Source organism: Carettochelys insculpta, chromosome 14 (assembly GCF_033958435.1).
Source record: "Carettochelys insculpta isolate YL-2023 chromosome 14, ASM3395843v1, whole genome shotgun sequence".
Classification (NCBI taxonomy): Eukaryota; Metazoa; Chordata; order Testudines; family Carettochelyidae; genus Carettochelys; species Carettochelys insculpta.
The window spans coordinates 26,336,382-26,355,216 of record NC_134150.1 but is presented as its reverse complement, the minus strand read 5'-3'; the positions used below and the strand labels follow the sequence as shown (position 1 = coordinate 26,355,216).

Below are 18,835 nucleotides of genomic sequence, written 5' to 3'. Positions count from 1 at the left end.
TTTCCCACAACACTGCACTGTGGACTATAACCTGCAGTGCATCATTCACACTCTCAACGATGGCGCTTCCAGCGTAGGTGTGATCTGTCAACAGAGCAAATGTGAACACTCTTTGCCAGATTTTGTTTTGTCAATTTTTGGGGTTAACGTAAGTTTTTTCCACACAACTTGGTAGTGTAGACAAGGCCGGACTGAGCGTTTCATACAATAATGGTCCACTGAGCTGCAGAATTTTAATCCACGTTTTAGATGCCACAGAGTTCGAGTGTCTGAGTCCAGAATTTGTGTTCAAGCCCGTATTTAGTTTTATGACATTTATTACTTGGTTATTCTGCTACCCCCAGATTCTACACAAATGCAAAGTTTATTGCTGTTTTACTTCTGAGTATTTATACAGGTTGAAACTCTCTCAACTGGCAACATACCTGGTCCAGCAGGACCACAGAGGTTGCTGGACCAGAGAGCCCTAGCTGCCCGGAGCCTGGCCTTCAACTTCACTGCGGGGAGCCGGGTCGGGGAGCCCACTCTGAGTGCGATCTGCACCAGCAGCCCCATGGCAGCAGGGAGCCTGGACAGGCTGGGAAGCCCTGTTGGCAGCCCTGCACAAGGTGCCCTGCTGGGGCCAGGGATCCCTGCTGTCAGCCCCATGGTGGGAGTTCAGCAGGGGCTGGGGAATCCAGCAGAGAATCTGGCTGGTAATCCCCATCAGCAGCACCTTGGTGGCCGGGAGTTGTTCTGGGGGCAGGTAACCCACTGGCAGCCCAAGCAGAGTCCTCCAGGCAGCCTGGGGTCGGGGCACTCGGCAGCCAGGAGACGTGGCTCTCCAAGAGAGTCCAGGATGCCTGACCTTCCCTGGTCCAGCAAATTCCCTTGTTAAGGATCACTCAGATCCCAAAGGTGCCGTCCCAGGGAAATACATTCTGTGGTATATCTGCGTGCTGAGGCTTCTGTATCAAGCGTTAGAATGGGAAAGTAGGCAGGCTTCACAGAGCAAGCTGTCGGCATGTGGAGGCATTCCTGAATTGACTCTGTTTTTGTGAAGGGGATTTCAGTGTAGAGAGGAGAAAGAGGAACAGTATGAAAAATAGGATTTAAGTGGTTGCAAGTGAAAACAGACAGATCAAAGCATGGTAGAAGCTTAATTATATGGCAACCCTGGGGAGCAGGGGTTGCTAGAGAATCAAATTTTCTGGATAGTTTGCAGCAGTCGGCCCTGCTCCATTAGCCCTGCAGCAGCTGGCCCCGGCCAAGCAGCTGGCCCCACAGTGGCCAGTCCCATGGCAGGTAGCCCCAGCCACGCAGCCAGTAGTGGCTGGTAGCCGAGCAGATGCCAGTTAATTGAGAGTGCTGTTTATCGGAATGTCAGATAACCTGGCTTTTACTGTAAGTCACTGAATTAAAATTAATAGAAAATGCATAGCTAGTTCAAATTCATTAATAAACTTGCATGCAAAATCTTACCCTAAGCAGCTCTTTAAGAGGTGTAAACTTCAAGTCAGACAAACTCTTTTACTCTGACCTGGGTCTTAGGTCCTCTTTAAAGTTCATTTTATCCTTTTTGGGTGTGCCAGGAAATTTCCAAAGCCAGCTGAAAACCAAGAGCTGATAGCTTTTACCGTTGCTTTAGTAGACTTTTTCTCAGGACAGAAATCTTTTGCTTGGCAAACCCCCTCCCATGGAACAACACCAGATTCAACAGATTTCAGTACCGAGTGGTATAGTCACCAAGCACCTTCTTAGACCAGTGGTTCCCAAACTTTTCAGCATCACGCCCCCCTTCTGATTTTTGAGAAACCCTCACACCTCCCCACCTCTTCTTTACCAACATCCAACCTCCCTTTTAACAAAAAATTCAATTTGTAATTTAAAATAAACACAAAAACTTGATATAAAAATGTTATTTAAAATTAAAAATAAGCATCAGTATTTTTTCTTGAACCCTTGAAGGTGCCTGGTGCAGCCCCAGCTGGCCAGCTACCTGCGCCCCATGCCAGCCTCCAGAGCTGCGCGTGCCAGCTGCCCACCCACCAGAGGCCCTGTGCTGTCAGAGCCACCCACGCGAGCCCTGTGCCACCAGGCTCAGCCACTCACCCACCCACCTGTCCGCCCACCTGCCAGCTGCCTGAGCCCCACACTGCTGGGGCCAGCTGCCTGCCTACCAGACACCTGCACTACCCACGGGCCAGCTGCCCGGGCCAGCTGCCCAAGCCACCCACCCAAGCTCCATGCTGCCACAGCCAGCTGCCCGCCTGCCATCCCAAGCCCCACGCTTCCGGGGCCAGCCACCCAAACCCCGCATTGCTGGGGTCACCCACCTGCCTGCCAGCCCAAGCCTCCTGAGCCCTGGCGCTGCTGGGGCCGGCTGCCCATCTGCTAGCCTGAGCTGCCTGAGCCTTGCGCTGCTGGGGCTAGCCACCAATCCAAGCTGCCTGAACCCTGCACTGCTAGGGCCGGCTGCCCAAGCACCACAAGTCCCACAAGCCGCCCGCCCGAGCCCCTGTCATCCCACAAAGCCAGGCATCACCAGCCCCCCATTCTTACCCCATCCCCCTCACCCGAGCCAGGTACCTCCAGCCCCCCATCTAACCCCATTCTCCTCCTCCCACCCCCACAACCCACACTCACTGATCTTTGCAGGAGGCAGCTAGCTCCACATGGGTCTTCGCCAGCTGCTTGGTTTTTACAGCGGCTGCGCCAGGTCTCCCACGTAAAATGGCAGGTGCTGAGAGCCAGAAGCAAAAGCCAGATCTTTCTTCAGGTAGGGGAAATGAAAGGGGGGGCTGGGTTGCCTCGTGCCCCCCTGGAATTTCTTCACACACACCCCAGGGGGGCATGCCCCCCAGTTTGGGAAACCATGTTCTAGACTTACAGGATGAACAAGGCCATTTACAAGTCATTGAGTTGATCATCAAGCCATTGGGTTTCTGGAGCACCAGTAATGGCTCTCATTAGCACATTTGGAATAATAAACAGATTCATACGTAATATTTCTAACGTCACATCAAAGAATAGTATGTGCACAAAAGTAGGACATGCACTAACATTGAAAGGTTACATGAGGTATTTTGTTTAAAGCATCTTCAAGATATGCGTGTTTATATTCATAAGCCAGTTTGATTAAAGCATGGAGGGACTGTCACATCTCACTTCAGCCATTCGAGAGGACAGGGGAGCCAATACCTAGAGGCCGTGCACAGATACAAAATTTGTATCCACACCTGTATCTGCAACTTGATCTGTGTGTATCTGTACCCCCATCTGCAAATGTGGGTACCTACAAATATAAAGTAAATATCTGCAAATTTGCAGGGATCTAGGTAGAAAATGTGTATCCACATCTGTATCTGCAAAAATGAGCTGTGTATAGCCACGCTCACATGCATGAATGCAGATATAAAGAGGATTCCTGCGGATTTGCAGTGCTCTGCCAACACCTATCTACTGGACTATTGGCCAGGTCAGTAAAGAGCCTTCTGGAAGAGAGGTTACGTCTCTGTTTCCACTCTTCTCGGTCTAGTGGCAGTATTGGTGTTGCTGCTAAACTCGGCCTGGGGACCGAGATGTGTAGAGTATGTTCTGTGGATTTACAGATCTAAGTGATTTTAATCTCCAAATGCAATTTTCATATGCAAAACAGATTTTATTTGCACAGTTAGTCATGGAAACAAAACCTTGGTACCCTCAATTTTGGACACTGAATGAAGCCACTTTAAAATATGTAGGGGCCAATTTTCATATTCCATTCTGTCATTTGCACTTTTGTTGTTCCAGAAAAGTATGTTAGAATTTCAGGAATGTTAGAACTATAGTCTGGATGTAAGTGTGCTGTTTTTAGTGCCAAAGAGGGTGGTCCTTATTAGGGATTATTTTCATGTTTTCGGGTTAGCCTCTTCAGGTCAGTGGTGCTGCTCACCTGTTGTGAAAAATAAATAAATTTTCTAGGCCATAGTGGGGGATATAGCTAGCTCACGGGGAATATTTCCAACACTGCAGTCATTTTTTCTTAGCAGGGCAAAATTAAAGTATGTTACACAGCAGTATACATGTCACTGCTCGTAATTTACCATTCTCTCTTCTGTAGTCACGTAAAAGGTTCTTTGAAATTCTTTCCCCCACATTGTAGAAGTCTTAAGTATACATTTTATACAAATCAAGCTAACACCACACATTTCCAGGGTACATTCAGCTCTTATGTTAATCCTGGCTGTATAGAGTGTGACTTTGAAGTGTGCAGACTCACCTAACTGTTCCCTTGAAATCAATGAGTGTTTTATTGACTTCAATGGAAGCAGAGTTAGGCCACGAAGAAAATCTTACACGTGGTTTTTGTTTTACTGTACTACTACTCATTTCCCAGTACTCAAAATTATGCTATATTTTCCCACCCTGCACCCATATATTTCTGACGTGGAAAAGGGGAAATAGACAGAACATGCCCTGCACATACATATGTAGCTATTCCACAAGGAAGCAGATGAGAGTGTAGTAAAAATAGGCTGAGGTTTGAGCCCTCGGATAATTGTTTTTACAGCCCTCTTCTGCACTGGATTGTAAGACATTAAAACATAGTACTTACTTTAGTCTTGTATCAGCTCAGCAGTAGAAACTTTGCAATATCATCTAGAGGAAGAAATAATAATGAAATAATGATTTTGTTTTTCTTACAGGAAATGGTTTTTATCCCTGCAGTTATAGATGGTGTGTTTATTCCAAAGAAACCTGAAGAGCTGCTGGCTGCCAAAGAGTTCAGTGCTGTCCCATACATAATAGGAGTAAATAACCATGAATACGGCTGGATTATTCCTTCAGTAAGACACTTGCAATGATTTTTCTACACTCTTTTACAAGATATGAGATAGTTCCATAGGACCAGAATCAGGGCATAGACCCCTTGCATATAGTATTTTAAAAATAGTTGGCCATCCCGGCTCTCCATTCTCTCTGTTCTTATTTCTATAAATCATACAGCACTCCTTGATGTCATTCGTATCAGTGCATCTGGTTCATATTGAATTAGCCTTGCCCTTTTTTCGATGCACGGCCGTAGACATCTCCCAGTAACCACTTAAATTTCTTCTCCAATGTCTCAGTCATTTATTGGGCTTTCCAGAGAGTTTGACAGGAGTCTAGAATACACTGCCAGTGTGCCTTGTGTTCCGTGAGAGTTGTTCTCAATCCTACAGTGTTTTCTCAGAATAACTCCAATTTTTGTGTGGAGACTTTTAGACATGTAATTTTTGTTAAAGGAACACGTTTTAACTAGTTGACTCTCACAATTAACTCAAAAAAGTAATCACAGTTTAATCACTATTAAATTTCAATTGGTATTCTATTGTTTGTTAAATACTGTTGGATGTTTTTCTACATTTTCAAATATATTGATCTCAGCTGCTACACAGAATACAGTGTACAATGTTCACTCTGTATAATTTTTAGTTACAAATACTTGTACAGTAAAAATGATAAACAAAATATTATTTTTCAGTTCACCTCATACAAGTATTGTAGCGCAATCTTTTAATGTGGAAATGCAACTTATGAATGTAGACTTTAACTGTACTCAAAACCAAAAGAAGGTCAAATTGGAGTCTACTTGTCCACTCAGTCCTACTTCTTGTTCAGCTAATCACAAAGACAGATAAGTTTGTTTATGGGAGATAATGCTGCCTGCTGCTTGTTTACAATGTCACCTGAAAGAGAAATGTTCACGTGACGCTGTTGTAGCTAGTGTTGCAAGGTACTTACTGTCAAATATGCTTATACATTCATATGCCTCTTCATGCTTCAGCCACAATTTCAGAAGACATGCTTCCATGTGATAATGCTCATTAAAAATGCATTACATTTGTGACTCAGTGCTGGGAGGAGAATTATATATCTCTCGCTCTGACATTTATTACATGTTACAACAGTCTTGGATGATGATGATGATGATGATCATTGTAGAAACATTTCACTGCAGATCTTAAACTGTAAAGAAGGTACCACTGTGAGATTTTTAAAGATAGCTATAGCACTCAACTGCAGGTGTAAGAGTCTGAATTGCTTTCCAAAATCTGGGAGGAACAAAGTGCGGAGCATGCTTTCAGGAATCTTAAAAGAGAAGTACTCTGATGCGGAAACTGCAGAACCTGAATCACCAAAAATAAAAATCCACCTTCTACAGGTGGCATCTGATTCAGATGATGAAATGAACATGCACCAGTCTGCACTTTTTTGGATCACTATTGAGCAGAGCTAGTCATCAGCATGGACAGATGTTCTGTGGAATGGTGGTTGAAACATGAAGGACATAAGAATGTTCAGTGCATTTAGCACATAAATATCTTGCTATGCCAGGTGCAACAGTCCTGTGCAAATGCCTATTTTCACTTTCAGTTGACATCGTAAAACAAGAAGCGGGCAGCATTATCTCCTACAAATGTAAACAAACTTGTTTTTCTGAATGATTGGCTGAATAAGAAGTAGGACTGAGCAGACATACAGGCTCTAAGATTGTTTTATTTTTGAATGTAGGTTTTTTTAATGTAACTTTACATTTGGAGGCTCAACTTTAATGAGAGAGAAATTGCACTACAGTAGTTATAATGGAGAATTTAAAAATACTATCTTTTGTTTTACAGTGGAAATATTTGAAATAAACACATAAAGGTTACACCTACACTAGAGAATTTTGTAGACAAAACTGGGGTTTTGTCGACAAAACTCACGGAGGTTCTACACGTAAAATGTGTTTTTGTCTACAGAAACTGTGAACAAAAAAAGCTGTGTATGCACTTGGGGGCCCTTTTGTCGTCAAAGAGGCTCTAAAGATTGATCTGCTTTTATGAGCAGACACGATCAGTAGACAGAAGTTTTGTCGGAATCTCTCTTCCAGCAGTCACTTCTGTAGATAGATGCTTCTAGTGTAGACGTAGCCAGAGTGAATGCCGTCCAATTTAAAACAAAAAAGCAATCATGTACCACTCTAAAGTCTTAACAAAATAATTTATTAGGTGATGAGCTTTCGTGGGACAGACCCACTTCTTCAGATCATAGCCATACCAGAACAGACTCCATATATAAAGCACAGAGGTCCAAAAATTGTTGTCAAGGTTGACAGATCAGAAAAATTGTTATCAAGGGTGGCAAATCAGAAGAGCAGAGAGGTGGCAGAAGGGTTGTATGTGATGGGGAAGTTAAGAGTTAGATAAAACAAAGTATGTAAAAAAGTGCTTATAATGGGCCAGGTAATTACTGTCCCAGTTCAGACCACATGTTAATGTATTGAATTTGAATATAAATGACAGTTCTGAATATTTCCTCTGTAGACGGTAGTTAAAGTTCCTTTTCAGTAAAACACGGACTTTCAGGTCATTAACAGAATGGCCCACTCCATTAAAGTGCTGGCTGACAGGTTTGTATATTCGGAGTTCTTTGATGCCTGTTTGTGTCCATTCATTCTTTGTTGAAGAGTGTTTGCAGGCTGTCCTGTACACATGGTGCGTGGGCATTGTTGGCACACGATGGCATATATGATGTTAGTTGAGGAACAGGACAATGTGCCTGTGATTCTGTGATTAACATGGTTAGATCCAGTGATGGTATCTCCAGAATAGATATGTGGACAAAATTTGCAACGGTGCTTGTTGCAAGGAAAAGTTCCAGGATTAGTAGTGTTGCGGTATAGCCTGTGGTTGCTAGTGAGAATCCTCATAAGGTTGGGAGATTTGTCTGTAGGAGAGAACAGGCCTGTCAGTTAAGGCCTTCTGGAGTGTGGCATCCTGATTTAGGATAGGTTGTAGGTCTTTAATGATGCATTGCAGTGGTTTGAGTTGGGGGCTATAGGTAATGACCAGCGGTATTCTGTTGTTGGCTTTTTTGGGCCTATCTTGGAGTAGTTAGTTTCTGCGTATTCGTCTGGTCCTGCTGATTTGTTATATTACTTTTCCTGGTGGGTAATTCAGGTTAATGAATGTTTGGTAGGGATCTTGTAGGTTTTGGTCTCTGTCAGTAGGATCAGAGCAGATGCGATTGTATCTGAGGGCTTGACTGTAAATAATGGATCGTGTCGTGTGCAGGATGGAAGCTAGAAGAAGTGTGTAGGTAAGTATAGTGGTCAGTGGGTTTCTGGTAGAGTGTGGTATCGATCAGGCCATCACTGATTTGTACTGTAATGTCCAGGAGATGTATCTGTTGTGTGGAATGGTCAAGGCTTAAGTTGATGGTGGGGTGCAGATTGTTAAAATCTCTGTGGAATTCTTCTAGAGTCTCTATACCATGGGTTCAAATGATAAAGATGTCATCAGTGTATCATAAGTAAAGGAGGGGTAATAAAGGACGAGAGCTGAGGAATTGTCGTTCCAAGTCAGTCATAAATCCAATTTCTATTTTATGTTGTAGTTGAAATCAGTATATTTGAAAATGTAGAAAACATCCAAAAATATTTAAATAAATGGTATTATTGTTTAACAGTGGATTAATTTTTTTTAATTGCTTGACAGTCCTAGTTTTAATGTGTGCAATCAAACTGTCTATAACGAATTATACTAAATCTGATCTCTGGTATAAGCATGTCCAAATTAAAACAGGTAAGGCTTTCAGATTGTCACAGCTTTGGGTGTAAATCTGCTCAACCATTTTTCTGGTTGCTTATATAATTTGGTATTTGAAAACTAAGTTTGTATTTAATAAAAATGAATCATCAGTATAAAAGGAAGCAAGCAGTAGGTCATTGTGAATTAAATAATCCCTGGTATCAAATCAATCTAATCAATAGAAAAACAAAAATCTGTTTTACATACAGGAATTTGATTTTCCTTCCATAGAAGAAGGGATGGAGAAACAAACCATAATCTCCGCATTGGAGCAGACGTTGCTGCCAATGGTAAGAGACCAGCAAGTTTGTTTGGTTAATATTTTAAGATTCATTTTAAATGGTTTCATGTTGGGGGCCTATGATGCCGTTGGCGCGATCTTATTTTCCAGTATCTATACATTCATGGGCTTAATGGTGGATTCCAGACCTAACTTTGGCTTCTCCGCTATCATCCCTGACAGTGCGGGCAGAATCGCGGGTGATGAAACCCCCCGCTGACCCCGCACGAGCAATCCGTTCGGATCCCCACAGGGCCTCAGACGAGGGCACAGAGGAGCCGGCAGAAAGCCCGCCCAAGGGCTGCTCCGCTCCTCCGCAGACCAACCCCACCCACCTCCGGCAGGGGGCCTAAGACGCAACGCCAGAGACCGGGGAAGAAGCTGACCACTGGCAGGGTAGGAACTGGCAAGGGATTGCTTGTGACGAGGGTAAAGCACGAAGAGGAAGGTTATAATAAACAACAATTATATTTATTAACGCCAACGATAATTAACAGGTCAACAATATAATAATTAAACTACTACTTTATAACTACCACTCTATATGCTATCTTATTTACCTAGGTTTTAACTTACAATGAGTATAGTTAAGGGTCCCATTGATGAAGCCACTTTGAGACTTCCCTTGCTAAATACAAGGACAAAAAGTTTAATGAGCCCTTTTGCCTTCTCTGAGCAATAAGGGGGGGTTTAATTTGCCCCCCTCAATTACCCTGGGTAACTGGGTAGGTTACCCTATTGGATACCTTGCGGTCCAGCCGAACAAGGCTCCTTTCCCACTGGCTTATTCAGTGGGGCTTGGAGAAAAAAGGGGAAAAGGAGAGAAGTAGGAAAAAAGAGGTAAAAGGGAATATAACTATGGGGATTTAACTTAACAAGTTTAACTATGGGCTTTGTTAAACAAATGTGCAGTCCAGATAATGGTTTTTTTTGTTAGATTTAAGCTCACGAAGCCCGGTTTAAAAGTCAGAAAGTTAGTATTCCGGGATGTGGGGTTTTACGTGTCCGTGTGGTCCGTTGGTCGAGTCCGGTAGTCACGTCCGGTGGTGGAAGGCTGAGGCGGTGACAGCGAGGGCAGTGGTGCTGCGTGAGTCGCAGACCTTGAGCCTCAGTTGGAATGGGCGCAGTACCCCACCCTATTGATGGGGCCAGTTCGTCCCACTCCACGTCCGCTCTCAGCCTGTTGTTGGCGGCGAGATCGAAGGTGCCGCAGTGATTTATGTGGCAGACCCTGGGTGCTAAGGGGTGGGGGCGCAGTATCCCACCCTAAAGGTGGGACCAGTTCGACCCTCACCTAAATTTACCTCAGGGTTATCTGCCTAAGCTCTTTTAGAGAGGGTTATTTCAAGAGTGATTTCAAGCAAAATGCCTCAGCAGAGCGGACTCTGCTGGGCGGCTGCAGAACTGCAGGCTCTGGAGACAGGAGCTCTTCGCAAATCAGGAGCTCTTCACAAAGTCTTCTGAACCAGCTGGCAGGCTGGGCGAATGGGAACGGACTAACCCCGAGCGCTGCGGGGCGCCGCCTTATATTTCCTGTACTCATGAATATTTATGATTACATTAGCATACGAAAGTTCTGAGGGGCCTGTTTTCAATCAGGTCCCTCTCCAGGAGCTGCCTTACCTTTGACCAATGAGGGACCTGGATTTTGAAATTCATGATTTGAAATGTCTGTGAGTTCAGGTTACCGGTAAAACCAACCGACACAGAGTGACCGTTACTGGGGCTGCTAACTGGCAGCCTATGTACCTTTTAGAGTCTACCTGCCCCTGTGATGATATTAATGGCCCAACGCTTGTTTCCCTTGGCCCACGGGGACGATTATGCCCAAGGGATGAAAAATCCCTGACAATCCCCAGTGAAGTCATGGAACAGTGGTAATTAAGGCCTGTGTATTGCCCTATACGCTACAAGGTACAGAGGGAAGCAAATAGAGAAGACGCGCACGTTGAAGTGAATGGTGTCTTCTGTTCCCCTCCAGTTCCTTCTTGAGAGGTGGTTTCGTTTAAATAGCTGTTCTTTCCCTGCTCTTGTTTATAGCTATGACAAAATTTTATAATTGTATTCCTGAGGGATTGTGTGTACATTAAGAACATAAGAACATAAGAACGGCCATACTGGGTCAGACCAAAGGTCCATCCAGCCCAGCATCCCATCTGCCGACGGTGGCCAATGCCAGATGCCCCAGAGAAGGAGAACAGAAGACAATGATCAAGTGATTTATCTCCTGCCATCCATCTCCTGCCCTTGTTCTGAGGGCTAGGGCACCATACTTTATCCCTGGCTAATAGCCATTTATGGACCTGACCTGCAAAAATTTATCAAGCTCTTTTTTAAACCCTAATAGAGTCCTGGCCTTCACAGCCTCCTTGGGCAAGGAGTTCCACAGGTTGACTGTGCGCTGTGTGAAGAAAAATTTCCTTTTATTAGTTTTGAACCTACTACCCATCAATTTCATTTGGTGTCCCCTAGTTCTTGTATTATGGGAAAAGGTAAATAATTTTTCTATATTCACTTTCTCCACACCATTCATGATTTTATATACCTCTATCATATCGCCCCTCAATCGCCTCTTTTCCAAACTGAAAAGTCCCAGTCTCTCTAGCCTCTCCCCATATGGGACCCGTTCCAAGCCCCTAATCATCTCAGTCGCCCTTTTCTGAACCTTTTCTAATGCCAATATATCTTTTTTGAGATGAGGAGACCACATCTGCACGCAGTACTCAAGATGTGGGCGTACCATAGTTTTATATAGGGGAAGTATGATATCTTTTGTCTTATTATCGATCCCTTTTTTAATAATTCCTAACATCCTATTTGCTTTACTAACTGCCGCTGCACACTGCGTGGATGTCTTCAGAGAACTATCCACTATAACTCCAAGATCCCTTTCCTGATCTGTCGTAGCTAAATTTGACCCCATCATGTAGTATGTGTAATTTGGGTTATTTTTTCCAACATGCATTACCTTACACTTACCCACATTAAATTTCATTTGCCATTTTGCTGCCCAATCACTCAGTTTGCTGAGATCTTTTTGTAGTTCTTCACAATCTGTTTTGGTTTTGACTGTCCTGAACAACTTGGTGTCATCTGCAAACTTTGCCACCTCACTGCTTACCTCATTTTCTAGATCATTGATGAACAATTGAATCTCTACTCTCAAGAGAAGCGCACTAGATGCCGTTAATGTTGTATCCCTATCCTTCATTACAGAAGTTTCCATCTGAATCTGTGCCTCTGCTAGCAGATGAATATTTAGGAGACACACATGACCCTGCTGAGCTGCGAGACCGATTTCAGGACCTAATGGGAGATATCATCTTTGTTATTCCAGCTCTTCAAGTGTCTAAATATCATAGAGGTGAATTTCCATTCAGCCTCCAAAATTCGGACCTACCACAACTTCCAGTTTGCTTTAGCGGAGAACAGTGTTCCTTCTAATTTTTTCCACTCTGGAGTGGAATGAATTTTCTTATGTGTACCAATGTGGAGGTTATGTACAACACATCACCTTCACAGTGGTGCACATAACAAAATTCACGTGATGGGATTGGAGCCCAGGAGTTCCGAGCATGGGAAGGGGCTCGGCTTGAAGGATAGAGTTGGGGTGCAGGAGTATGATGGTTCTGGCTGTGGGTGAGAGCTATAGCGTGGGACTGGGGTTCAGGTCTGGGACAAAGGGTTGGGGTGCAAGGGGTGTGACGGGGTACAGGCTCAGGGATGGGCATCAGGGGATTTGGATGTGGGGGGGGATTCCACGTTTGGGGAGGGGCTCTGGGCTGGGGGTTAGGGTGCAAGAGGGGATATAGGCTCTGGGCTGGGGGTGTGGACTTTGGAGAGGGCGCAAGGATGAGGCCTTAGAGGTGCACGAGAGTGCTCAGAGCTTGGGTTCTCAAGGTGGAGCAGCGGGTTGGTGCTCAGGCTTCCTGGGGGACTTCCCACTGGTGTAATGGCTGTGAATCATTCACTGCCAGCTGCAGCCACTTAGTGCTGGGACCGGTGGGGAGTGGCTTCTCCTCTTGCCATGGCAGTTCAGTGCTGAGACTGGCCGGAAGTGGCTTCCCTCCACTGTCCGTGGCAGATCCATGCTCCTTCCCACTGTCTCCAGCAGCTTCAGTGCTTGGGGAGAGAGATCTCTCCCTGCGGCACTCCTGAGCTCCTGCATGGACTTAATGGGAAGCTGCATGGTTGCATGGCATCTTAGGGAGCATGTAGGCAGAGAAACTCATTTAGGATAAGTTCCTCATTTAGAACCTGATCCACATGTCACAGTAGTAACAGAGTATCGGAGGGATAGCTGTGTTAGTCTGGATCTGTAACAGCAACGAAGGGTCCTGTGGCACCTTATAGACTAACAGAAAAGTTTTGAGCATGAGCTTTCGTGAGCACAGACTCACTTCATCAGATGCTTGGTCTTCTGAAGAGTACATCTTGGTACAGGTCATCCTTCTGCAGTCTAGCCCACCTTTACTTTGTCATAACTTCCTTCGTTCGTAGATCCTATTGTTCTGATATTGGAGAGAGTATACTAGAGTTGGCAGAATCATGTTTTTTGCAGTATAAATAAATTAAATGAAAGAACATAACTTGTTAACCCTGAGTTTGGATTTTCTCAGCTAAACTAGGAGATAGTGGGTGTTTTGCCTGTGGTAGCTCCCAAATATTTTTCATTCAGTATTCCAGAACATTGTTTCTTCCTTTAGTATTGGATACAGCAAAAATAACTTTGTACCCAGGTCCATTCAGTTCTAATTATTCTGTATCCAATACCAGTGGTGGCGATGTGATTGTTAGATTGAGGGAGTAGACAGGAGAGACATTGAACTCTCTGAATTTCGTCTGCTCATACCTCAGCCTCTTGTAATTTTTGAAATCTAGTTCAAAAACAACTGATTATAAACCCTAACTGAGCTGGAATTTTAGTTAGCGTTTCATTTCAAAATGTAATCTTCTTTAGTCTTTTAAAATACGAAAACAGATTTTAGAACATGCATGAAGCTTCTGACCTGATTTAATGGTTCCCTGGGAAAAGTACAATAGTTGTAATCTTGGCTTTGATTCTCGATTTTATCTTGTTTAGATGCTGGTGCTCCACTCTATTTTTATGAATTCCAGCATCAGTCTAGCGTTTTTAAAGATACTAGGCCAGATTTTGTAAAGGCAGACCACGGAGATGAAATTGCCTTTGTCTTTGGTGGACCATTCTTGGACGGTGATGTGAGCATAATGGGTAAGCACTCATCTCTCAGGTATTATTTTTTTAATGTGAAGTAGACATATTTCACATGGATGCATGCTTGCCCTTTAAACAAATACAACCCACACTTTTTTGCTTTTGCAAACAGAGAAAAGATTGTAATTTATTTTTTGAACCACACTGATGTACTTTTTGTGTCATTCCCTTCTTTCTTCTACATAATTTAACTTGTACATTTTTTTTTCTTTTATCTTCAAAGTGTTACTTGGGACTCTTTCTTACCCTCTTGTACTACTAAAACGCCATATGTGGAAAAACATGCATATTGACAAACCAGTTTCCACTTGTGCGCTAGGACTGTCATGTGGTTTTGGATTCAGTGTACATCCATTCTGTAAACTTGTCTTCCCAGTTATTTCTTTTTTCACTGTACCTTCCCACTTGTCTAAGGGAGCGACGAGGAGTAGAAACGTTACGTAATCTGTTGAAATGCAAACCTAGTTATGTATGATTTTAGAAAAAAGGCTTAATGACCTAATCTGCTAAATGATCAGGAATATATTTAATGAACTACCTCATCATTCTTTCTGCTAAACTTTAAAAATGCTAGCATAAGATGAGCTAGAATAATACCTAAACAATAAAAATCTGTAAGCTTCATTTCCATTTAAGCAATTCTGTTGTAGCTTCTATGTTGAATTATCTAATACACTCATGCTTTGATGTTATGCATGTTCAATTTCAAATGTTTTGTTATGCTTTTTGACTTTACAAAGTAGTTACGTATACATACTCTCCCTTTCAGGAGAGGCTACAGAAGCAGAGAAACACCTCAGCCGAACAATAATGAAATATTGGGCTAACTTTGCAAGAAATGGGTGAGATTAATGATGTAATACAATGTCGTGTTGTAAAATTTGACTTTGTTCCATCTCAGCTGATTTAATGGGGGATTTTTATTCTTTTTTCTGACATTTCCAGAAATCCTAATGGCGAGGGTCTGGTGGAATGGCCAGTCTATGGTTTGAATGAGGAATACCTGGAATTAAATTTAAAGCAGAAGAAAGCAGAGAAACTGAAAGGGAACAGAGTAGAGTTCTGGACAAAGATCTTACCTGAAAAAGTGAAGAAAATAATTGAAGATAGGCAAGAGCACTCAGAGTTATAAATGATAATGTTTAAAATTATATCTTTCAGTTTGTCACAGCAAAATTTTACCTGAATAATATTGACTCAGCAGAAAAAGTTTAATCATGTTAGCCCACTTTTTCAGTTTGTTTGAGGGCAGTGTGAGCAAATTGTGGACCTTTATAGAGATTTCGTTGCTAACTTGCAAATTATGGGACAAAGAGGAAAACCCCGGATCTTTTATGTTAAGTAATAGGAGATATTCACAATTGAACCAATGAATTAACTCCCAACAGAAGTAACTGAGGCATCATCCCTAGGGGTACTCAGGGGAAGTCTAGATTGAGCATTTAGGGATTTAATGTGAAGGATAATTTTGTATGAGTGTAACTATATATCTCAGGAAGAGACCCACCAACATAGCATATTTCGTTTAAACTATAACACAAATTCCCCATCAAACATCTGCATTTTGATACTGGGCTGGAATAAAATGTTTAAAACAGAAATTATTTCTAATATCAGAAGAGTCTGAGGGAAAAGTGTTAAAATTGTAAGGCCAAATTATATCCTGAGATGCATGCTTCTTTTTCCTCAATTGTGTTTTGAATGATGCTAGGTAGGGCTTTTTATTTTATATTAATGCTTTGAATGATTTTAAAAACTATAATGGAAGATCACACATGCAAAGGTTGTTAGCCAGGCTTAGTGCACGTATATGTAATATTGCTAAGAACTTGACTGCGATGTCTTGTACCAAACACAGCAAAAATAACGAGAAAAGAAACAGTATCTTTTTCAGAAATCAATCTCTTTTTACCATGTGACATTTTTCAGTAATATTTCCCTTGCAAAATTATACAACATTCTATCTTGCATCAGGTAATTACCATTTTTATTCATCTTTTACTCTTCCCTGGATACATCAAAGCAATGGAGAATGAAATAATATGAGACACTGACTTTTTCTTTGAATACTGATACATCATATTTTATGTCATTGTGTGTGATTAAAAATACATAAAACTAACAATGTTGTAACAGAATAATGGCAATAAAGTTTTGATCCTCAGACAAAAGTTAGTTGTCTGTATCAAGTAACTATTTAGAGACAGAGCAAAAATCTCAGCGTTGCACACAGTGCAACATACTACAATGCTAATCACACTAAGAACTCTACTGATAATGAAGACAAATAACTATGTATAATACTGCATGTTTCAGCCTGGAATATACCTGCATAAGCTCCACCCATGCTATTCTTATTGTTCTGAAATTGTTTTCCAGCATGTTAAATCCATAAAGCTCATAGTTATCCCTGTAGGGTGTGTTAAGGCTGAGGCAAGATGCCAGTGGTTTGGAACTCACTTTGCCAACTAGATCAATAAGACAGAGCAGCCAGAAGCAAACAAAGCACAGATTGCTGTGGCCCAGCTGGGCTGATTCATTTGAGGCATAGCTCAGGGACTCAGATATGGGAAAAAGAAGACAAGAGCCCATCTGAAGAAGCTGAAAGAGAAAGTCCACTCTGCAGAGGGCTGCACTGAGAGAAAACTAGGTGTCCAGAGGTAGCTGTGTTACTCTGTAGCTTCACAGAAAAAACCTAATGAACCAAACAAAAACCAAGCAGTCCTCTAGCACCTTAAAGAATAACAATTGTATTAGGTAATGAACATTTGCGGGTCAGACACAGTTCATCAGATTTGGAGCAAAAATAAGAAACCAAGGGGTGGGTGGGTGGGTGGGTCTGTAATATAGTGAGAGGGAGCAGGGCACCCATCATTAATAGGACCTGTGGAAGTAGTAAATTAAGTTAGGTGGGATGTGTGCCATTCCTGCCAATATCAAAGGTGGGGTAATTGTCCTTGTAATGTGTAAAATAACTGAGATCTTTGTTAAGCCTCAGGGTGAATGTGTCAGACTTACAAATGAATTTCAATTCAGATGTCACCCTATGTAACCTAATGGTAAAATATTTTTGTAACAGATTTGCCCCTTTAAGATCCATCATTGTATGTTCTGGGAGATAAAAGTGTTCCCCTACAGGTTTATGTGTATTCCAATTCATGACCTTTCGTTTATGTCCATTCATCCTTTGGCGCAGTGACTGTCCAGTCTGTACAAGGTACATGGCAAAGGGGCATTGCTGGCATGTCATGGCATATTTCACATTAATGGATATGCTAGTCTATGAGCCCCTGACAGTGTGGGCAACATGGTTAGGTCCAGTGATGGTGTCTCTAGTATGTAGAAAGACCTGGCAACAGGGTTTTTTTCGGGGAGAGGTTCCTGGCTTATTGTTTCTGTGGTATGTTGTGTGGCTGCTAGTGAGTATTTTCTTGAGGTTGGGTGGTTATTTGTAGGGAAGAACAGGACTGTCACCCAGGGCCTGTGAGAGTTATTTGGGAACAGAATTTGCTCTGAAGAAGAGGTGCAGTTGTGGAACTTGGGCGCCAGCTGTCTACAAAATTCAGATTTAGTCCTGCCTGGACTGCATTGACATTTTCCAAAAGTTGATTTTTTTGCCAATTATTTTGTGAGAATTTCAAATTCCAGTGAAGAATCTCTCCCTCAACAATGTTCAGATAAGTCTTGAAAATCTTTTCTTTTTCATTTCCAACCTGCTCTAGCATTATCCAAGGGCCTCAGAGGGGCCTCCAAACTTGTTAACGAATCCCAGGCAGAGTGTGTTTTAATACAGTCTAGAGGTGTAAGTGGGGGTTCTATGTAGGTAAAAGGAAACACTCACACTACTCCTTAGCATGCAACTGTGACAGACGTAGGCCATCCATCCAATGCTGCTATTCTAAATACCATTACAACGTGGCACAGAGAGATTTCACATACTTTAGTTCTCAGACTGCTTGAACCCCTTTGGGCAGTTCCTGGGCTCAAGTTTGCAATGGAAACTTTAATGTACCTTTCAGAGGAAAAAGGAAAATAAAGCTAACAAATTATTTTTTTCCCTCCAGCAAATCTCAATTGTGCCTTCAGCTGTGGATGGTCCATTTACAGTAAACTCTTTCATATCCACTATTCTATCATCTGGAACTCTCAAATAACTGGTATTTTAACCTTAAGTAGATTTTAGTTACGTTTTCCGTAAGTACAGTATAGTGAAAGTAGATACAAATACATACAGCAAATACAATATGGTTGCATCTGCACTTGAGAGTTTTGTCAACACAAGTCATGGAGCAGTAACGCATAAAATGCATTTTGTCAATAGTTTCTATTGACAGAAAAGCCGTGTAGACGCTCTGGAAAATGGATCAAAAGATCCAGAATGGATCTTTTGTCACCAGAATGGATCAAAAGATCAGTCTGCTTCTATGTGTAGATACAATCTATTGACTGAAATTTTGTTGGAACATCTCTTCTGACAGTAACTTCTGTAGACAGATAACTTCTAGTATAGACTTAGTCTATACATGTACAGTGTACAATACTACTGTTGTTAAATAAAGAACTCTCCATACATTTTGTTTATTTCTTAATCTTGTTTTCCTTTAGTGTCCTGCGTTGCTAGGTATACCTTTCTATTACCCAGAATATTTGAATATCTGGCAACCTCCCAGTCCCAGGGCTGCTGTATATGAAAGAGTTTACTGTATTCCTAAGACACATGAAGAGACGCTGACTGGAAGAGAG

At 42.4% G+C, this 18,835-nt stretch overlaps 1 protein-coding gene across 5 annotated transcripts in view; it reads left to right on the top strand.

The window, feature by feature from the left end:
* LOC142020454 (fatty acyl-CoA hydrolase precursor, medium chain-like) overlaps positions 1 to 16,263 on the top strand; it is a 45,102-nt gene extending 28,839 nt beyond the window's left edge. For all 5 annotated transcript variants that reach the window (XM_075008253.1, XM_075008255.1, XM_075008252.1 and 2 more), the window contains 6 exons: positions 4,668 to 4,808; positions 8,786 to 8,866; positions 12,073 to 12,220; positions 13,940 to 14,089; positions 14,862 to 14,934; positions 15,038 to 16,263. In XM_075008253.1, the coding sequence (XP_074864354.1) occupies positions 4,668 to 4,808; positions 8,786 to 8,866; positions 12,073 to 12,220; positions 13,940 to 14,089; positions 14,862 to 14,934; positions 15,038 to 15,224 (780 nt within the window). In that variant the 3' untranslated portion in view covers positions 15,225 to 16,263. The remainder of the gene's footprint in view (positions 1 to 4,667; positions 4,809 to 8,785; positions 8,867 to 12,072; positions 12,221 to 13,939; positions 14,090 to 14,861; positions 14,935 to 15,037) is intronic.
* Positions 16,264 to 18,835: the final 2,572 nt, after the last annotated feature.